Source organism: Thermobia domestica, chromosome 2, assembly GCF_964235325.1.
Source record: "Thermobia domestica chromosome 2, izTheDome1.hap1.1, whole genome shotgun sequence".
NCBI lineage: Eukaryota > Metazoa > Arthropoda > Insecta > Zygentoma > Lepismatidae > Thermobia > Thermobia domestica.
Window position 1 is genome coordinate 175,371,661 of NC_137455.1, and position 17,624 is coordinate 175,389,284.

Sequence of the window (17,624 nt, forward strand, 5' to 3'; positions counted from 1 at the left end):
GCAAGATACCAGGCCCATAACTCTGAGGGAATCACCTAATTACAACACAGGGACACGCGACAGTTGCGGTCCCTCAAATATGCAGCTTCGTTCGTAAATCAATGAGAATTGAAAAACAGGAATGAAGGCAAGGGCCCCAGCCCGGAACTTCCTATCATGGTGATAACTCACCAGGCAAGTACTGTCTGTCTATCTGTTCGTATCTGTAGAACTGACATTTCGGCTGTACCGAGTCATCAGATCTCTTTGGGTCACAAAGTCTGTCCGAATTACCGGGTTTTTGTTTGTTCATCAGGTCTCTGCGTTGCCAAGTCGGAAGTTGGTTTCTTTTTCGGTCTGAAAATTGAGACTCAGATCCAGGTGACCTGGAGAGAAATCGTGACCCCGGTGACCCGTAATCTTTGTCATAATTACTCTACGTCGAATGTCAATCACATTAACCTTCTTCAAATAAGGGATTCCCCTCGTAACAAAAGTACGCAAAATAACTAATAATTTAAATCTATCAATTGATGTTTTATAGAACATCAAAAAGTAATGAAAAATAATCCGAAGCCTCAATGTAATGCATCTTATTAATTCATAGAAACAATTGACTTTCACATCATCAAATTAGTCAGATAAACGTGTCACTGACTAGAAGCGAACTTCTGTTGGGTATATTATGAGCAAATGGAGATATAAATGATTTGAGGATAATGAAGCGATGAAGTAAGTAACTAGTTTGTGTTCGCTTGCTCGCTCATTGGAAGGTGTCTAACGAACACAAACTCCATTATTCTTGGAACAATTAATTACCCAACAGCGAAGCAAGGAGAAGCGATCGTCAGAAGAGATAATGTACACTCTACTTAAAAGGAAAAATAATTAAACATTGCAGCAATCTCTCTCTCTCTCTTTCTCCCACTTCTTCTTTGAAGGTCGTACCAAACAACTGGATAATTATTGTCAAGGGACTAATTTAGTTCTCAGTACAATGCAGTATCTACATAGACTGCTGCATTAATTTGTAGTTTTCTTCAGGGCCTTTTCAATCTTCTGGTTACAACCAAATAAAACATAATGTTTCAATAATGTAGGGTGCATACAAAAAAGAATTGCAGAAAAACATTGTATCTAAAGCTGTCAGTTGTAGGGTATACAATTCAGAGATAAGACTGTATTTAAAAGCATTGAATTATCTTATTATTATTATTATGAATAAAATAACGAATTGACTGACTACGTTAGCACCAGGTTGTTAATGAGTTTGATATCTTGCTGTTGTCAATATATACATTGTAATTTACCAAAACTAGTCAGTAATTCAAAGTAAGTAGCATAAAATTATAAACATCATTAAATTTAACTTAATAATATATTTAATGTTACTGAATATGTCATTAAGAAAATTGGTAGTTGCAAAATGTACCGTATGTGTTATTGTAACGAAATAATTCAATTATTTTAACGAGTTTTTAAAATTCTATAAAAGTATTATTTAAATAATTCTTATGCCAATTGAGGAATGTCGGTGGAGCCCAATGATTCTCTTTTAAAGTTAAAAAGCAATATATACAAAACTTTGCTTTTAGCAATTTCATAAGATTTTTTTATGTAAGTGAACCTAACTGAACTCAAAATTATATTTAAAATACAAATTAAGTGCACAATTGTCACTAATAATAATAATAATAATAATACGAAAAATATTTAGGATGACCAAATTTTTAATGTCTCGTCGGAGATTCTGCGTATACCAACTTGACATGTGCATCCATATCTTTCCTGGCAGAGTTATTTATGGGATTTTTTTGTTCTGGCTTGGTAGGTGTTAGTCGCAGTACAACACTATCTTATAGACAAACACAAAAGTTATTCGGAAGAACTTTCGTAGAAATAATACAAATATACATGGTTTCTGTTCGTAACCGACGTACAGTTTTTACACACTCTAGAGCTCCCTCGTTGTTGAGCAGTTAGCATGTGCTCATGTGGCATGGTAGACCCGGGTTTGATTCGACGGGAGGTCATGTGGTTCGGATCCCACGTTAAGCTGTAGGTCCACGTCTCATATAATCTCGCTGCTGAACAGAACGGTAAACTAAAAAATCATATCGAATCAAGTTATTACGCACTCTAGTTGCTTCTGGAAGCATCTTGCTAGTACAGGATATTTAAACAAAATCTTCATGTGTACTTATTATTAGTGTCTGTACGTGTGTGTTTTACATCTTTATGAAACACGTAGGTAATAAAAGACAGACCCTACTACCAACATGAGCCATGAACCGCGACCGTGATTTGAATGTGGTGCAGTTGACGGGTGTATAAACCATAAAGTAAGATCAATCGTCCAAATATGAGCCCCCAGTACACTATCTCGCCCCTAAGACAGTTGAATTATAGAACCAGGCCATCAATCACTAGATACTTACTATTATTTCCAATAACTACATCAGTCATTTCCTACTAACCTTTGTATGACGTATGGCCGGGTTTTCACAATGAGAGCTAGGTTGAGCGAAGAAAGGAAGGAAAAGATTAGGTGGAATGACTTTAATGTTGGCAGTGTTCGGTTAGTCATAAATATGTGAGCGCTATACTGTAGTACCTTAAACTACACCCTTATGTGCCAGCCACCACTGCCTTCTAACAACGCTAAGTTTGCTACCGCCTTCTTGCAGTCTGTGTATGATTTTACTGGGAACACAAGCAATAACCAGTAACATAACGGCATTAACGGGGTATCCAGTAGGAAATGTCTGCTTTGTATCTTTAATAATATGATTGAAAAAAATAGAGGAAACTTCTCAAATAATAATTCTCATTGTTATGCGATAAATTCGTCAAAATTGGCAGAGAGTCTTCTAATTTGTATTAACAAATTCTTTCTCTCTCTCGGGGCTGCTGTCGTTCAGTGGTAGAGCATTCATCTCTGGTGTGTGGGGTCCTTAGTTCGATCCCAGCTTGAGGCAAGTGGGTTTTGTGGTTGACAAACACCGTATGCATGGGTTTTCTTCGGGTTCTCCCGTTTCCTCCCACTTTCTTTATTCCATCATTTTTTTCATTTTTCACCATCACCGTCTTCTTTAGCCCTCAGGGCATAATCGTGGGACGTAATATTTAATTTATCTTTCTTTTCTCTTTTCTTGTAACTGAAAGATGTCCAATTTTGTAACTGTAAGAGTTAGATGTTGAAAGGAATTCTTCAAAGAATATTTGTAGGAAATAGATGAACAAATGAACATGTATAACTTCTTCCCTTTAAAATAAAATATTTGAAGGCGTTCTATTCTTAAAAGTAGAAATAAAAGTTAGTTTACGAAATGTGGCCATCTTACGAATTTTGAATTGGTAGTAATATATAGGCCTATATTTCGAATACCAAAGAGTAGAATCATTTTTCTATTCAGTCTTACACTTCCTGATTATTTCTTTGTAAAAGAAAAGGAATCCTGTATAATGATAATAAGGATGATAATACATCTGCAGATATTTTAGTGTCATGTTATTTCGTATATGTACGTTTCCGTTAGGAAAAGTTTTCGTAGAAAAATATCTTATTTGTTTGAAACGAATTATTTATTTAAAACGTCACCTCGTATTCCAAATTCATACTTTTAGAGAACCACGATGAATTTGTAAAGAAAGTTACAAAAAAGAAAATTATAGTTAAGCTACTCTTTAAAGTGAGAAATAATTTACGCAATTTATTGTACAGTCCGCGGCAAAAACAACTGCAACATGAGCATGTAGGGTCTAAGTTTATTGTGAAACTACGCCAAACAACGCAGGGAATCAACATAATGTCTAAGTGGCACGAATCACGCCAGAAAAACCTCGGCGTCCTCCGCTACACACTTATTTTGGAGCAAAAGACTTCGTCGTTTCACAATAAACTTACGTACTATTGTAGCAGTTTTTTTGCTGCGGACTGTACAATGTATCAGTATCTCTCATAGATCTACCCATACGGGAACAAGAGGGGGAAAGTATCTTTTAATTATTGTCCATTGCATATCTGTCCTTCCTAGATAAATAAAGAAAATATTTATTTATTCATTCGTTACATTTTTTTCTCCATATTTGCGTACGAGAATATCATTGTTGTTGTACATACCACAGAAATTTTATTTTCTGATCTTTCAACTTTGCGAACTGGAAACGCCAGAAGTAAATAATCCATTCCAAAGTACACTTATAATTGAATTTCAATATGGTCCATTATGTTGCTCACAATGGATTGTAGGTGTACAATGAGCTAGTTTTGTTTTAGTTTAAGCTTTTTTTCAATCTAGTGAGATGAGTCAGACTGATTCACGTACTCTTTAACTAAACTTTATGAGAAATAAGAATATGGAGTGAAACAATTTATTTCAAGTACTAATTTCATTACAAAGAATTGTTAGGATTTCTCTCAGGAAAGTGTATTTAGTAAACTAATTATCTTCCTCTGGAGTAAATTTTATGTAAGTTTTCTCTGTTATTATCAGTAGCGTAGCGTGGTATTCCGAAATGGGGATGCCAAAGTTAGTCACTTGTCTGATATAATACAATACAATGCAATGCATGTTCAATGTGTATTTTCCTTAACAAGTGAAAAGATTCACTATGCAGCAAATGTTGTTTCGATGACTCATGTTTTAGAGCTTTCTTCATGAAATTGCCCAAATCCGAAATACCGTTTGAACACCACTCCGACTCCTTTGCCCCAAACATAATGCAGACGAAACATAACATTTTGTTCCTTACAGAACACCCAGAAAGCCAAGAAAACCTATCATCATACCACGAAGACTGAAATATTTGTGACTGATTGCTAGTTGTCGTTTTTATGGAAAGCTTTGGGGTAGGTCGTATCCCTTTCAGAGAGCAGCGCTGCTCGTAAGGCCTACCGCTCACTGGCAACATTTTGTCGGGCAACTATCTTGTTGCTCTGGCTAAATGCATTGAGTCTTATGGGAGTCCGCTCACTGAGGCGACAGCGACAGAAAAGTTGCCGAGGTGTCGCCAAGCAGGGCGACAGCAGGGCAACAGCTCGGCGACGGAACAGTTGCGCAACATTTAAAAATGCATTGAGTCTTATGGGAGTCCGCTCACTGAGGCGACGGCGACAGAAATGTTGCCGAGGTACCTCCAAATAGAAAGGTAAAAAATAAATGTTTTCTACAAGTTTTTTTCACGTAACAGTTCGTTCCGTGTATAGCGCGTGTAAAGAAGTGTTCGCAATGGAAACTAATACATTCTTTGATTAGTGACTAGCATGTCTTTAGTGATAAAGACTATGAAAACTTAATTGAGGATATAGAGAAACGCTCAGCGTTAAAGAAGAAATATATATATAAAGAAGAAATTATGGAAGGAAGTGTGTTTCGCTGTTGTAAGAAACTAGAATGAGCTTTCCAGCCAAGAAAAAACAACACAGGTAGCTACATTTTTCGATAATGACATATCGCTGTCATACTACACACTACTACTTTCATTAATTTCCCACAACTAGAAAAAAATACAGATAAAATTATCATTTTCAAGTTTCTTTCCATTTCAAATATAAAAAATAAAAAAAAACTGTACTGTATAAAAATGGCCGATTTTAAAACGTGAAGAATACGCGGGAAGAACGAAGAAGGCTAATTTTTGTTTTATGGCTATACGTAGAACATTGACAGTACAGTTACTGTACAGTGTTGTCGGATTGCCGCTTTTGTTAGTTTCGTTCTGTTAGTTATTTCCAGTCATTTTATATTTTCGTTATTCTTGTTATCTTTGATTCGAATAATTGTTCCCGTTCGTATTAGCTTACACAATGCTGTTATTTTTGTCACTCACTGACATTCACGGACATCATTTAGGGGGGGGGAGGTGCAATTGCTCCTCAAGAGTTTGACGAATACATATACTTTAATCAATTGTCTACTAATATACTAGTACAAAACGTGAAAGTCTTATGTCGGTGGTGCTCTTGCCCCCCTCAAGTGAAGTCTGAAATAACGTCCCTGTTGATGCTACCTTCGAAAGTTTATTTAAATTTATTTATTTAACCATTGGAATGGGCGGTAGTTTTTTTTAATGTCCGAAACCAGCGATTATGTGAACTGTTCGGATTGCCGATTATGTAAATTGTGATATGAAATGCTCGGCAACTTTTCTGTTGCCGTCGCCAGTGAGCGAGGGTATGGCAACAAAACTTTTTTGTCTCCGTGAAGTTGCTGACTGCAGGCGACAGCGACGAGATAGTTGCGCAACTGTTTTGTCGCCAGTGAGCGGTAGGCCTAAGTCAACCGAGATATGGTAGTTGTTAACAAAAAAATAAATTAAATTTGTGTCTGGTACTGTTATCGTAGTCATCATTTGCTAAAGGTTAGTAAGGTACTATACCTTGTAGCAGCCGAACACTTTCCACAGCTTTGTCTCTTAGTTATAAATGTAATTTTCTTCATACTACAGTAAAAAAATAAAACAAATATTCATTTCAAATCACAACGCCCAAAAAAAATATATATATATATATATATATATATATATATATATATATATATATATATATATATATATATATATATATATATATATATATATACCGCCAATTTTCCTTGACCACCAACGATCAATGTTGCTAATCAAAAGCATAAATGTAGTACAGAACGCAAGGGCATAGCCAGGGAGAGGTGAGCCAATAATTTATCACAAGAAAGGAGTGTAAAGCCATGTTCATTAAACAACTTGCAGAAGGTTTATATTTAGCACGGCATAATTTGCAACCATCCCATACGATTACACAACACAAATAGAAGATTAACAGGCTGAGTCTGCTCATTAAGGCCCGCAACCAGCCATTAAAGTTTAGGAGAGAGGCACAAATATGCTAGGGGGTCCAATCGTCACAATTCTGGATCTCTTTTATCAATAACTACTCTTAATAATTAGGAGGCCAAAACATTTAGGGGCCCAGGCTCCCCTAATTGCACGCCTAGCAAATGCGTAGATTACGTTAGACGCCAATAAGCAATTGTCTCAGCTCCTTTTCTGCCACTAGCATTGTGACGAGAAAAACCGACTCCACTTTTGTATAAATATTGTTTTCAGTATAATTCCCTTTATTTCTTTCTCGTGGGCAGCTTCTTTCTCCGCATACCACACTTCAATCTCGTTTAAAAAAAAAAAAAATGCCACCCCTAGAAATTTGTCATCTTGGGTCCGGACCTCAGGTGCCCGTTCGTGAATATGGGCCTGAGTGTTTATATCATTTGAAGATACAAATAGAAAGCACTTAAAGCAACTATGGGGGCCTATTTCTGTGTATCTACTTCATTGTCAGATATCCAGATACGGAAGAGCACAAGTAAACTTTGTGAAGGGCAGAGGGTGGCCTACCGGATCGGTGACCGTGATTCTACAGAATGCATTATAGTTATGCTTGTGTATGTGAGTCCTCTCAAAGAATGCCTGGCTACATTCCGGGACATGATATGTATTAATATTTATGATGTAGATTATTAGTTTGCCTTTAATTACTATTACAATTACGATGCATTTAATTACGATTAAAGCATAACTATTTTTATACTATTACTTACATAAGCGACATGCTTCATAATTGCGTTGAACTAACTATTTATGTTTTGTTCTATTTCCTTGACAGCGGTCGTACGTTCTATACAGAAACCATAGCTTAGTTCAAAATATATAGAGTTGGCAGTACTTGAGCATACGCCAGCTTATATCTAAAGCAAATGTTGGGTTGCAAAGGGATGGCGGGGAGTAGTTGGGCATGCGCATTCGACAGAAAGCAGACGAAAACCCCGATGCTTGCAGTAGGCCTGGATGCCCGAGGAACATAGCATACAACAAGAGGAAGGTCAGAAAATGTGCATCTGAGTGATGCGCATGCGTAGGTTCCGCTTGCCAAAGTAAAGCGAGAGAGCGCATCCACAAGATTGCAGTGGAAATAATTGTGATAATTATAAGCAAACAAATTATAAATACAATGAAATACGTGCTTTTTTCTTATTAACAGGGGATGCCGGGCATACAGGCGTTCCCTTACGCTACGCCGCTGGTTATTATAAATAGTATATGCGCGCCACCATAGGCGCTGGCTTTTAAGTTTCTTAATGAGTGCTCAAGCGTCGGCACTGACGTAAAATATTCTTATTTTCTTTAGTAGATTCGATAGAGCGAGGAATGGTTCAAATTCTTACTGAGAGGTAAGAAAAACTATCAACAGCTGTAGAAATAAAACGAACCACGAAATTATGTTTTACTTGAAAAGGCAAACAAAAAAAAAAAAAAAAAGGAAAAGAAAAGAAAAGAAAGAAAAGGCACGATTTCGTAAACTTTATGTCGAATAAAATTTCTAAACATTAAGATTTTGTTTATGAATTTCAAACGAGTTTAGCAACGTTGACCCCAAAACAAGGAGATAGAAAATTATTAAAATAATAATTATTACAGTCAAACCTTTAGAATATTTGTGGATAATTTGAATGAAAATAGAAAATGATAACTGCCTTTAATTTACGTAAAGCATTTTAAATTTTTAAAAACATAAATTAACAACATCAAACACCAAGTTCTTTAAAGAAATAATTATACACCCACGGTTAATGATTATTATTATCATTGTAATGTTATATCATTCGATCATCGATATGCCGTACACCTTAAGAATCTAAAATAAGTATTGATAAATGACTGTTCAACACATATGTATCCCTATCTAAAATTAACATGAGATTACATGCACTACAGTTTCTATTTATTATTGTCCTCATAAAAGTGTAATTTCAAAGTTAATTCGAACTCAAAAATTCAATGGGTGCTTGAGCTCCGAAGTACCCACGTAGTCTGCACCTATTTGCACCACTGTTATGACTGTTTGAAGAAAATGAACAACATTAAATACAGTGTGATAAGTAACAGTGTATGTTATGTTTTAGATTGAAAGTGCATTAATAAATAAACAATCTGTTCCCAGCTGAATAAAATTTAATTATTGGCATAGACCGACATTCTTTTTAACGCCATTATAAATTCATTTTTCTCTATTTCCTCGAAACTTACAAATGAGAATTTACCCTCAAGCATGTTATTTTATTTGCCTCCATGTGCGATTTATCGACTAATGTACAGTATCTCATCTATGAACACTTTTCTTTTGGTTATACGTAATTTTACAAGCAATGTTTATTTTCCTCAGAACTAAAGCAAATAGCAGGAATTTTATTATTTACCCAGAGAAGAATAGATTCAATTATAACTACAAGCAATATTTGAAATGGTACATACATAGTACTACTCTTGCGGGTGTTGCAAAATAAGTGTTACAACTCTTGGGAGGTGACTCCTGCCACTGACAAGAAAAAAAGTTTTCTTGAACTTTCGGCAATCAGACATAGTTTCGGATCTACAAGGTGCCGAAAGCATGGGAAAATGACTTTCGGACGCCAATAATTCGGAAACTATCCAACATAAAGAGGGCGGGTAAAAAATTCACTGAAGAAGTCATACCTGCTCTATTGAATTTTGTATGTTTCACAATCCTACCATGCACGCGCAAGGGATTCCCCAAAGGAACGTAGGGAGTCTCGGATAATCTACCAAATGAAACTCGGTCTAAATGGATATGAATTGATAGGCTTTCTACCAGGTAACAATAATTCGTTTGTATTAAGTCGATATCTGGAACAAAAACAAAATGGCGGACACCTACTGCCCGTTGTGTGTGGTTGCATAATCGCCAGGTACGGATGCTGGCCAACACTGACGTTCTGAGTATTAAGTGTAGCGAATTTGTACTCAAATGCTCTACAAAGACATCTGGAGTGTCGGTAGAGCATAACAGATGAAGCAGGGTGATTCACATGTGTGGTAACACTTAACGAAAAATGCCCAGAAAATGCACTCATACCCAGTAAACGTGAGTTCAAAGCGTCGGAAATGTAAGGATTAGCGTCAAGAACATGAAAGCCATTGCCAATTCACCAATAATAATCCTTCAAACCGATGCAATATGATGTGCACGGTTGCATACCAATAAGGATGCAACAACTGAGGTAAAGTTCAAATTGTGCGATCGGACTCACTAAGAATGAATGTCACTAGTGGGATCGCATGATCGATATTGAAATGTGGCCAATGTGAAATGTGGACAAATGTCAACATGCCGCACTACTGTTGGGACACCGTCTCACGTGCGAAAACTAGGAAAATAACGTTGTATACTCTGCTATTACATCTGTTGCACCTTTTGGTAGAACGTAAATAGAACACGATTGTATAAATGTCCCTTTTTGTTTGGGACATTGTCCCACAGTCGACAAATATGAAAAGAAATCTCTTAATACAGGGTTCAAATTCTGATAGAGCGTGAAAATAACAAACTTGTATCATGTCCCACGTCTTCTGGGACATATGACGTACTCGAAATATAGGAAAATACCTCCAGAAATTCGTATCTTACACACAGTGCACATGCCAAGACAAAGACGAAACTGAACCCTTTTGGCACATTTAACACTACAGCTGGAATACCATATATATGGAAAATAAAACAACATGAGAAATAGGAATAAACGTCTTAAAGCTCTGATTGTTTACAACTGTGCAGTAGGAGTAACAAAATGAAACACACAAGCATGTCGGGAGGCTGTACAAGGGCGCTTGCCAAACAAAGTGGGTACTCCTCAAAGAAATGAATACAGAGAAAGTGAGGCTCCTTCGAACCTCACGGCTAGAGTACTCGCTTTTGCTCGTGTGGTCGCAGTTTCCAATCCTACTGGGAAACCACGGCCTCATATTCAATACCCGAGTAGTTATTTTCCTATTTTTCGCACGTGGGACGGTGTCCCAGCAGTAGTGGGACATGTTGACATTTGTCCATTAGCTATATGTTGATATCAACACACACATTGGTCACATTTCAATATCGATCATGCGATCCCACTAGTGACATTCATTTAGTTTATCCAGTTTCTTAGTGAGTCCGATCGCGCAATTTCAACTTGGCCTCAGTTGTTGCATCCTTATTGGTATGCAACCGTGCACATCATATTGCATCGGTTTGAAGGAATATTTTTGGTGAATTGGCAATGGCTTTCATGTTCTTGACGCTAATCCTTACATTTCCGACGCTTTGAACTCACGTTTACTGAGTATGAGTGCATTTCTGGGCATTTTTCGTTAAGTGTTACCACACATGTGAATCATCCTGCTTCATCTGTTATGCTCTACCGACACTCCAGATGTCTTTGTAGAGCATTTGAGTACAAATTCTCTACACTTAATACTCAGAACGTCAGTGTTGGCCAGCATCCGTACCTGGCGATTATGCAACCACACACAACGGGCAGTAGGTGTCCGCCATTTTGTTTTTGTTCCAGATATCGACTTAATACAAACGAATTATTGTTACCTGGTAGAAAGCCTATCAATTCATATCCATTTAGACCAAGTTTCATTTGGTAGATTATCCGGGACTCCCTACGTTCCTTTGGGGAATCCCTTGCGCGTGCATGGTAGGATTGTGAAACATACAAAATTCAATAGAGCAGGTATGACTTCTTCAGTGAATTTTTTACCCGCCCTCTTTATGTTGGATAGTTTCCGAATTATTGGCGTCCGAAAGTCATTTTCCCATGCTTTCGGCACCTTGTAGATCCGGAACTGTGTCTGATTGCGAAAGTTCAAGAAAATTTTTGTCTTGTCTCAGTGGCAGGAGTCACCTCCCAAGAGTTGTAACATTTATTTTGCAATACCCGATATATATATAATAACTATTTCACTCAAAGCGTTGTTCGTCTGTTTCTACAATGTATTTCTTTCATTATCTTGAATATATGTGTTGTAATAATTTACTCTCTTACTCTTTTGCAGACGTTCTGTGTTGTGTCCAAAAGGTTCCGAAAAAACTACATTCATCGCTTCACCGCTACCAATTCCTTCTTCCTATTCTCGCCGTGGAATCCCGTGCGACGCGCCGCCATCTTCATCTCCACCAATCAGATCTTTGACTACGTGGTCATGGCAACTATTCTGCTCAACTGTGTCTTCCTTGCCATGACAGACCCCATGGAGGAGGCTGAGTAAGTACACATTCTTTCATTATTATTATTATTATTATTATTATTATTATTATTATTATTATTATTATTATTATTATTATTATTATTATTATTATTATTATTATGTATTGTGTATATAGTTCCTCATCATTGGCAATAATTACTGTTATTCATAGAAGGATTTTAGTAACATGTATCAAATGAACTTACAACATATTGGCAGTTAGACAGAAAAGTACTTCTAGCTAAGGTTAGTGGCATATTGACTCGGAAGACATGAGAGCCAAGGCAGAGAGAATGCAGAAAGAGAGAGACATGCGTCCATTGACCGTATTCCGTAATCACAAAATTCAAGAAGCCTTTGTGAAATGAAATTCCTAGTTTTAACTCCCCACTAGTATGTGCCAGGCTAAGGAAGACGATTATCATAATGAACAAAATGATTAAATGAAGAAAGTAGGTAGGAACCTGAAAACCACACCCGCACGGTGTTTCCAGCACAAAGCCCATTTGCCACGAGCTAAGATCGAACCAGAGACCCTCCCACGCACCCAAGGTAAGCACTCTACCACTGAGCAAAAGCAACTTCAGAGGCCTTTGACTAACAAATGCTCGGTTGAGCATCGTTCTTCACAGTTTCTTGCCTACGCCTTGGTTTGGATGTCCTTGTCCTTTGTTCAATATGCTTCTAGCCTAAAGCTGGCTTCTCTGATAAACCGTTCTTTTTAGATACAAAACTTCCGAGTACGATTCCCGGAATGAATATACCGTACTTTTATTGATTGATTTGATTGTTTAGTTTAACGACTCTTTCAGCAGCGAGGCTATATGAGAGGTGGATCTAGAGTTTAACGTGGAATCCGAACCACATGAGCTCCACCGGGAGTCGAACCTGGGTCTCACGCCAAAGGCCCGTACGCTAACAGCTTAGTCACAAAGCAGCTTCGTACATTTATCATTCGTAATCATGATCAACTTTAGGTTCACTTCTCAATTATAGCTTTAATGATGAAAATCAAAGTCACACTTCAGAAACAAACTAATAAACTCTGTTAAAGACAGTAAAAAAGGATTACGTGAAGTTACAATTTCGTCCGATGGATGTCGACCACTGGAGGATGATTCCTACCATCTAACGGCGAAATGTGTAACTTCTAGCATTCTACAGTTATACACCTTGGAAAAGCTTTGGGAAGAAGACCGAATATCTTTTGAGCTACTCCTCCAAATGTGTTTGGTAGCTGTGTCAAAGAATGTATTACAGAATTCCCATCAATTATATGAACTGAATCTGACACTGACTCAATTTCCATGCATACATCTGCATTTTCTAGTTGATGAAGAAGTTTTAATTTATCAGTTTCGACTGGAAAGTCATCTGGGGATCCCAAACTAAATGGCACAGGACTTAATGGATAAGATAGTACTTTTTGTAAATTTACATTATGTTCACAAAGCAGAACAAATTGACAAAATACATTTCTTTGAGCTGATAACTGTACAAGTTACTTTTCACTTGAGGTTACTTTCTTAACTTTCGTAAGTTCAGCGAATATTTTTAATTTTTTTGATAGGAGCACGGAAGTCTTCTTTTGTTTGTAATCTTTTCTGCACATACTCAGTCTTTCCTTTTTGTATCTGCATTGAGCAAGTCATTTCCAATTTCCCGTGTAGCAGAGAGCCAGAAGAAATTGAGAACAAGGTATTCTTCTTATCAGTGTCAAAGAGGTTGATAAAATTTTCTATTGAACGTATAATATTACATATGTCTTATTCGCTACGTGTGATGGAAGATACGTGGCAGTCTTTGAGACTATCAGAAGAGTCGTCAATGTCACAAATTTCCATCAAGGCACTGATATAGCTTCCTCTTTCATGTAGTGTTGAACAGCATCGAAAATGTGCTGGAAAGTTTCTACTAATTCCAATAATTCCTCCTCTTATTTTCGCATGATATTTATTGCTTGCTCTATTGCCATATCCGCAGTTAATCTGGATCCTTTAATTTTTGATCTCGACACCGGTGAATGTTCCATTTCTCATTAATTCTTTTGCTTCAGGATGAGTTGAATGTAAATTTTGTTGTATTGATATATGAACAGATAAATATCTTGCATAGTAAATAATTAATTATTAGTTAGTAATTATATGTTGTCAATTACTAATAATAGTTTCTCCAATTAAAAAAAAAATAAAACAAGAGCTTAGAACTTCCTTGAAACTTTTCCCTAAAACTACTTGAAACTACTTGAAATTCCCCGTTTCTTCGACTATAGTCAAATTGAAGACCAAATATTCTTATATATATATATATATATATATATATATATATATATATATATATATATATATATATATATATATATATATATATATATATATATATATATATATATATATATATATATATATGGGGTGTTAATGAACTATACCGACAAACTTTAAGAGGTGATTCCTCACATCAAAATAAGAGAAAAAGTTCATATGGACCTATGGCGAAAAGTGAATAGTTTCAGAGCTACGGCTGTCCAAAATCTCGAAAAAGCCAAATTTCAATAGGCTCTATTTCGAATTCGAGAGATAGTGGATGGTGATCCTTATCAGCGTAAAGGAAGCCATACATACACAATCCAAAAGTATATATTTCATCAATTGTCAATACGTGTAAAGGTTATTCCCTACAGGCTGTAATTCTCAGATATCCTTTCAATATAGTTTTCAGATATACCTTGATTTCAAGAAGGGTCCAAAGTAGGCAGGAGATAAACCTTGAAAACAATGGACATCCAATGCTTCAGAGGGAAAGCGGATGTGCTAAGCGTGAGAGAAAACATCGCACCATGCGTTTTCTTGAGTACAATAGACCGTGCTGCTGAGTATCCTTAACTTTTTCAACAAAGGATTCCGTGTTCATTGCTAGCAAGGCTTATCGTTTGCCTACTTTGAACCAATAATAAAATCAAAGCATATCTCAAAATTCTGTTGATGGCATGTCTGGGAATTTCACCCTGCAGGGAATTATCCGTACACCCATTGAACATTAATGAAATATGCAGTTTTGAATTGCGTATGCGTGACTTCCTTTACGTTGATAAGGACCACCATCCACAGCCTCTCGAATTAAAAATAGGGCTTCTTGAAATTTGGCTTTTTCGCGATTTTGGACAGCCCTAGCTCTGAAACTATGCACTTTCCGCCATAGGTCCCTATGAATTTTTCTCTTATTTTGATGTGAGTAATCACCTCTTAAAATTTGCCGATATATTTCATTAACACCCTGTGTATATATATAATATCATAATAGCGCCAACGAACTTCATTTCAAGAATGAATTACAAGACTAGAGTTTGAAACTTATTCCCCGAAATACTCCAAACTGCCCGGAAGATTACATCTATTTTGTATGAAATGTCAAATTGTACAGCAGAAGTCACAAATTAACTTACGGTACTTTTAAATAATAAATCACTATTAAGAAATCTGTTTCATATTTTTAGAAAATAGATTTTCAGACAAGAATTTTGTAACCATCTGACAAGGGACATCACCCAATTGTCCGGCTCCGATTTCAATGAAATTTTTGTTACTGATAGAAGACATGTATTTATTACTTGTGATGACAGAAATTTTTGCCATGGTGCATGTTTTCTATTTTTTAATAATTTTTAAAAGTTGTGATGTGGTTAATAGAGATTACTGCAAAAGTCCCTTACTACCCTTTGTAAACGGAGTGTTAATGAAAGACCAAGTATGTAGATATCTATAGGGCCTAGAGAGAAGTCGTATGGTACGTATGACCTTGACGGCAGCCATCTTGAAATCCGCCATTTTGAATTAAGGTCAAGTTTTTTAAATGGGAATAGGGTAATATGATACATAATTTCGGGCTAGAATTTAATCAGGAATACAGTGGTGAAATTAGTTTTAAGATGCGCTCATTTGGTGAAAAGTTACAGGCTTTTTAATTGTTTATACTTACTATGTGCGTAAGTCCCTTACCTCCGCTTCTAACCCGCGTATTAATGATAATAAGTGGATAAAGGTTTTGGTAATACATATTATGCCTAGAGGGAAGTGATACGATAAGGGTATCATTGGCGGCAACCATCTTGAAATCCGCCATTTTGAATTAAAGTAAAGTTTTGAAAACTGAAAACCATAGCATGTGGCACCAAATTTTAATAGTAAATTTTCCCTAAAAGCCAATGGTATGCTTATTTTTGTTCTATAGTTAACCAGTATATAAAGATGGCTGGAATGCTTATCCCAACACTATTCATGAACTGACAAATCGCAACTCTTAAAAAAAGTAATAAATTTAGAAAACATGAGCCATGGAGACAATTGCAAAGTGCCAGTTGGAATCTTAAAACATGCGGTGAAAATTAGGAGTGTTGCCAGGTTGAAAGATTGAATAATGGACGTTTCGTGCACATTAGAAGAATCATAAATTCATACTGGTTAACTATAGAACAAAAATAAGCATACCATTGGCTTTTGGGGAAAATTTATTATTAAAATTTCGTGTCACGTGCTATGGTTTTCAGTTTTCAAATCTTCACTTTAATTCAAAATGGCGGATTTCAAGATGGCTGCCGTCAATGATACCCTAATCGTATCACTTCCCTCTAGGCATAATATGTATTACCGAAACCTTTATCCACTTATTATCATTAATACGCGGGTTAGAAGCGGAGGTAAGGGATTTACGCACATAGTAAGTATAAACAATTAAAAAGCCTGTAACTTTTCACCAAATGGGCGCATCTTAAAACTAACTTCACCATTGTCTTCCTGATTAAATTCTAGCCCGAAATTATGTATCATATTACCCTATTCCCATTTTAAAAACTTGACCTTAATTCAAAATGGCGGATTTCAAGATGGCCGCCGTCAAGGTCATACGTACCATACGACTTCCCCCTAGGCCCTATACGTATCTACATGGTTGTTCTTTCATTAACACTCCATTTACAAAGGGTAGTAAGAAACTTCTGCAGTAATCTCTATTAACCACATCACAACCTTTAAAAATTATAGAAAAATAGAAAACATGCACCATGGCAAAAATTTCTGTCATCACAAGTAATGAATACATGTCCTCTATCAGCAACAAAAATTTCATTAAAATCGGAGCCGGACAATTGGGTGATGTCCCTTGTGAGAAATGCCTGTAAAATTCCCATAAATTTTCCTTCTTCTTGCCAGGGACGTCAAATTGAACAACGAATGTTATAAATAAATATAAAAATTCCTTAACCTCAACACAATAAAAAAGAAAATCATTAGTTATAATGATATAAAGACAAAATTTTTCAGGCCGTTCAAAAAAATTAAAAAAATTGATATCTGGCAACACTGGTACGCCTAGTAACTTAACGTGCAAGACTGTGGAAAGTAAACCAGTTGTATCGCTTTTCAAATTAAGTGAAGTAACTGAAAATTCCAGTTTAAGAAATTCCGTAGGGGGAGGAACTCCCCCCCCCCTTCCCAGCCCACTGTCTAAGTAGATCAGTGTCAGAACTTCTTAGGAGAAAAGGAAAAGGCTGAATCACCATCAAAAGTGAAAAAAGGACAATC

General features: G+C 36.4%; 1 protein-coding gene across 5 annotated transcripts in view; it reads left to right on the top strand.

The window, feature by feature from the left end:
* Nucleotides 1–17,624, top strand: part of LOC145677401 (sodium channel protein 60E-like) — an 861,846-nt gene that overhangs the window by 588,747 nt on the left and 255,475 nt on the right. For all 5 annotated transcript variants that reach the window (XM_081747910.1, XM_081747914.1, XM_081747904.1 and 2 more), the window contains one exon: nucleotides 11,857–12,065. In XM_081747910.1, coding sequence (XP_081604036.1) covers nucleotides 11,857–12,065 — 209 coding nt within the window. The remainder of the gene's footprint in view (nucleotides 1–11,856; nucleotides 12,066–17,624) is intronic.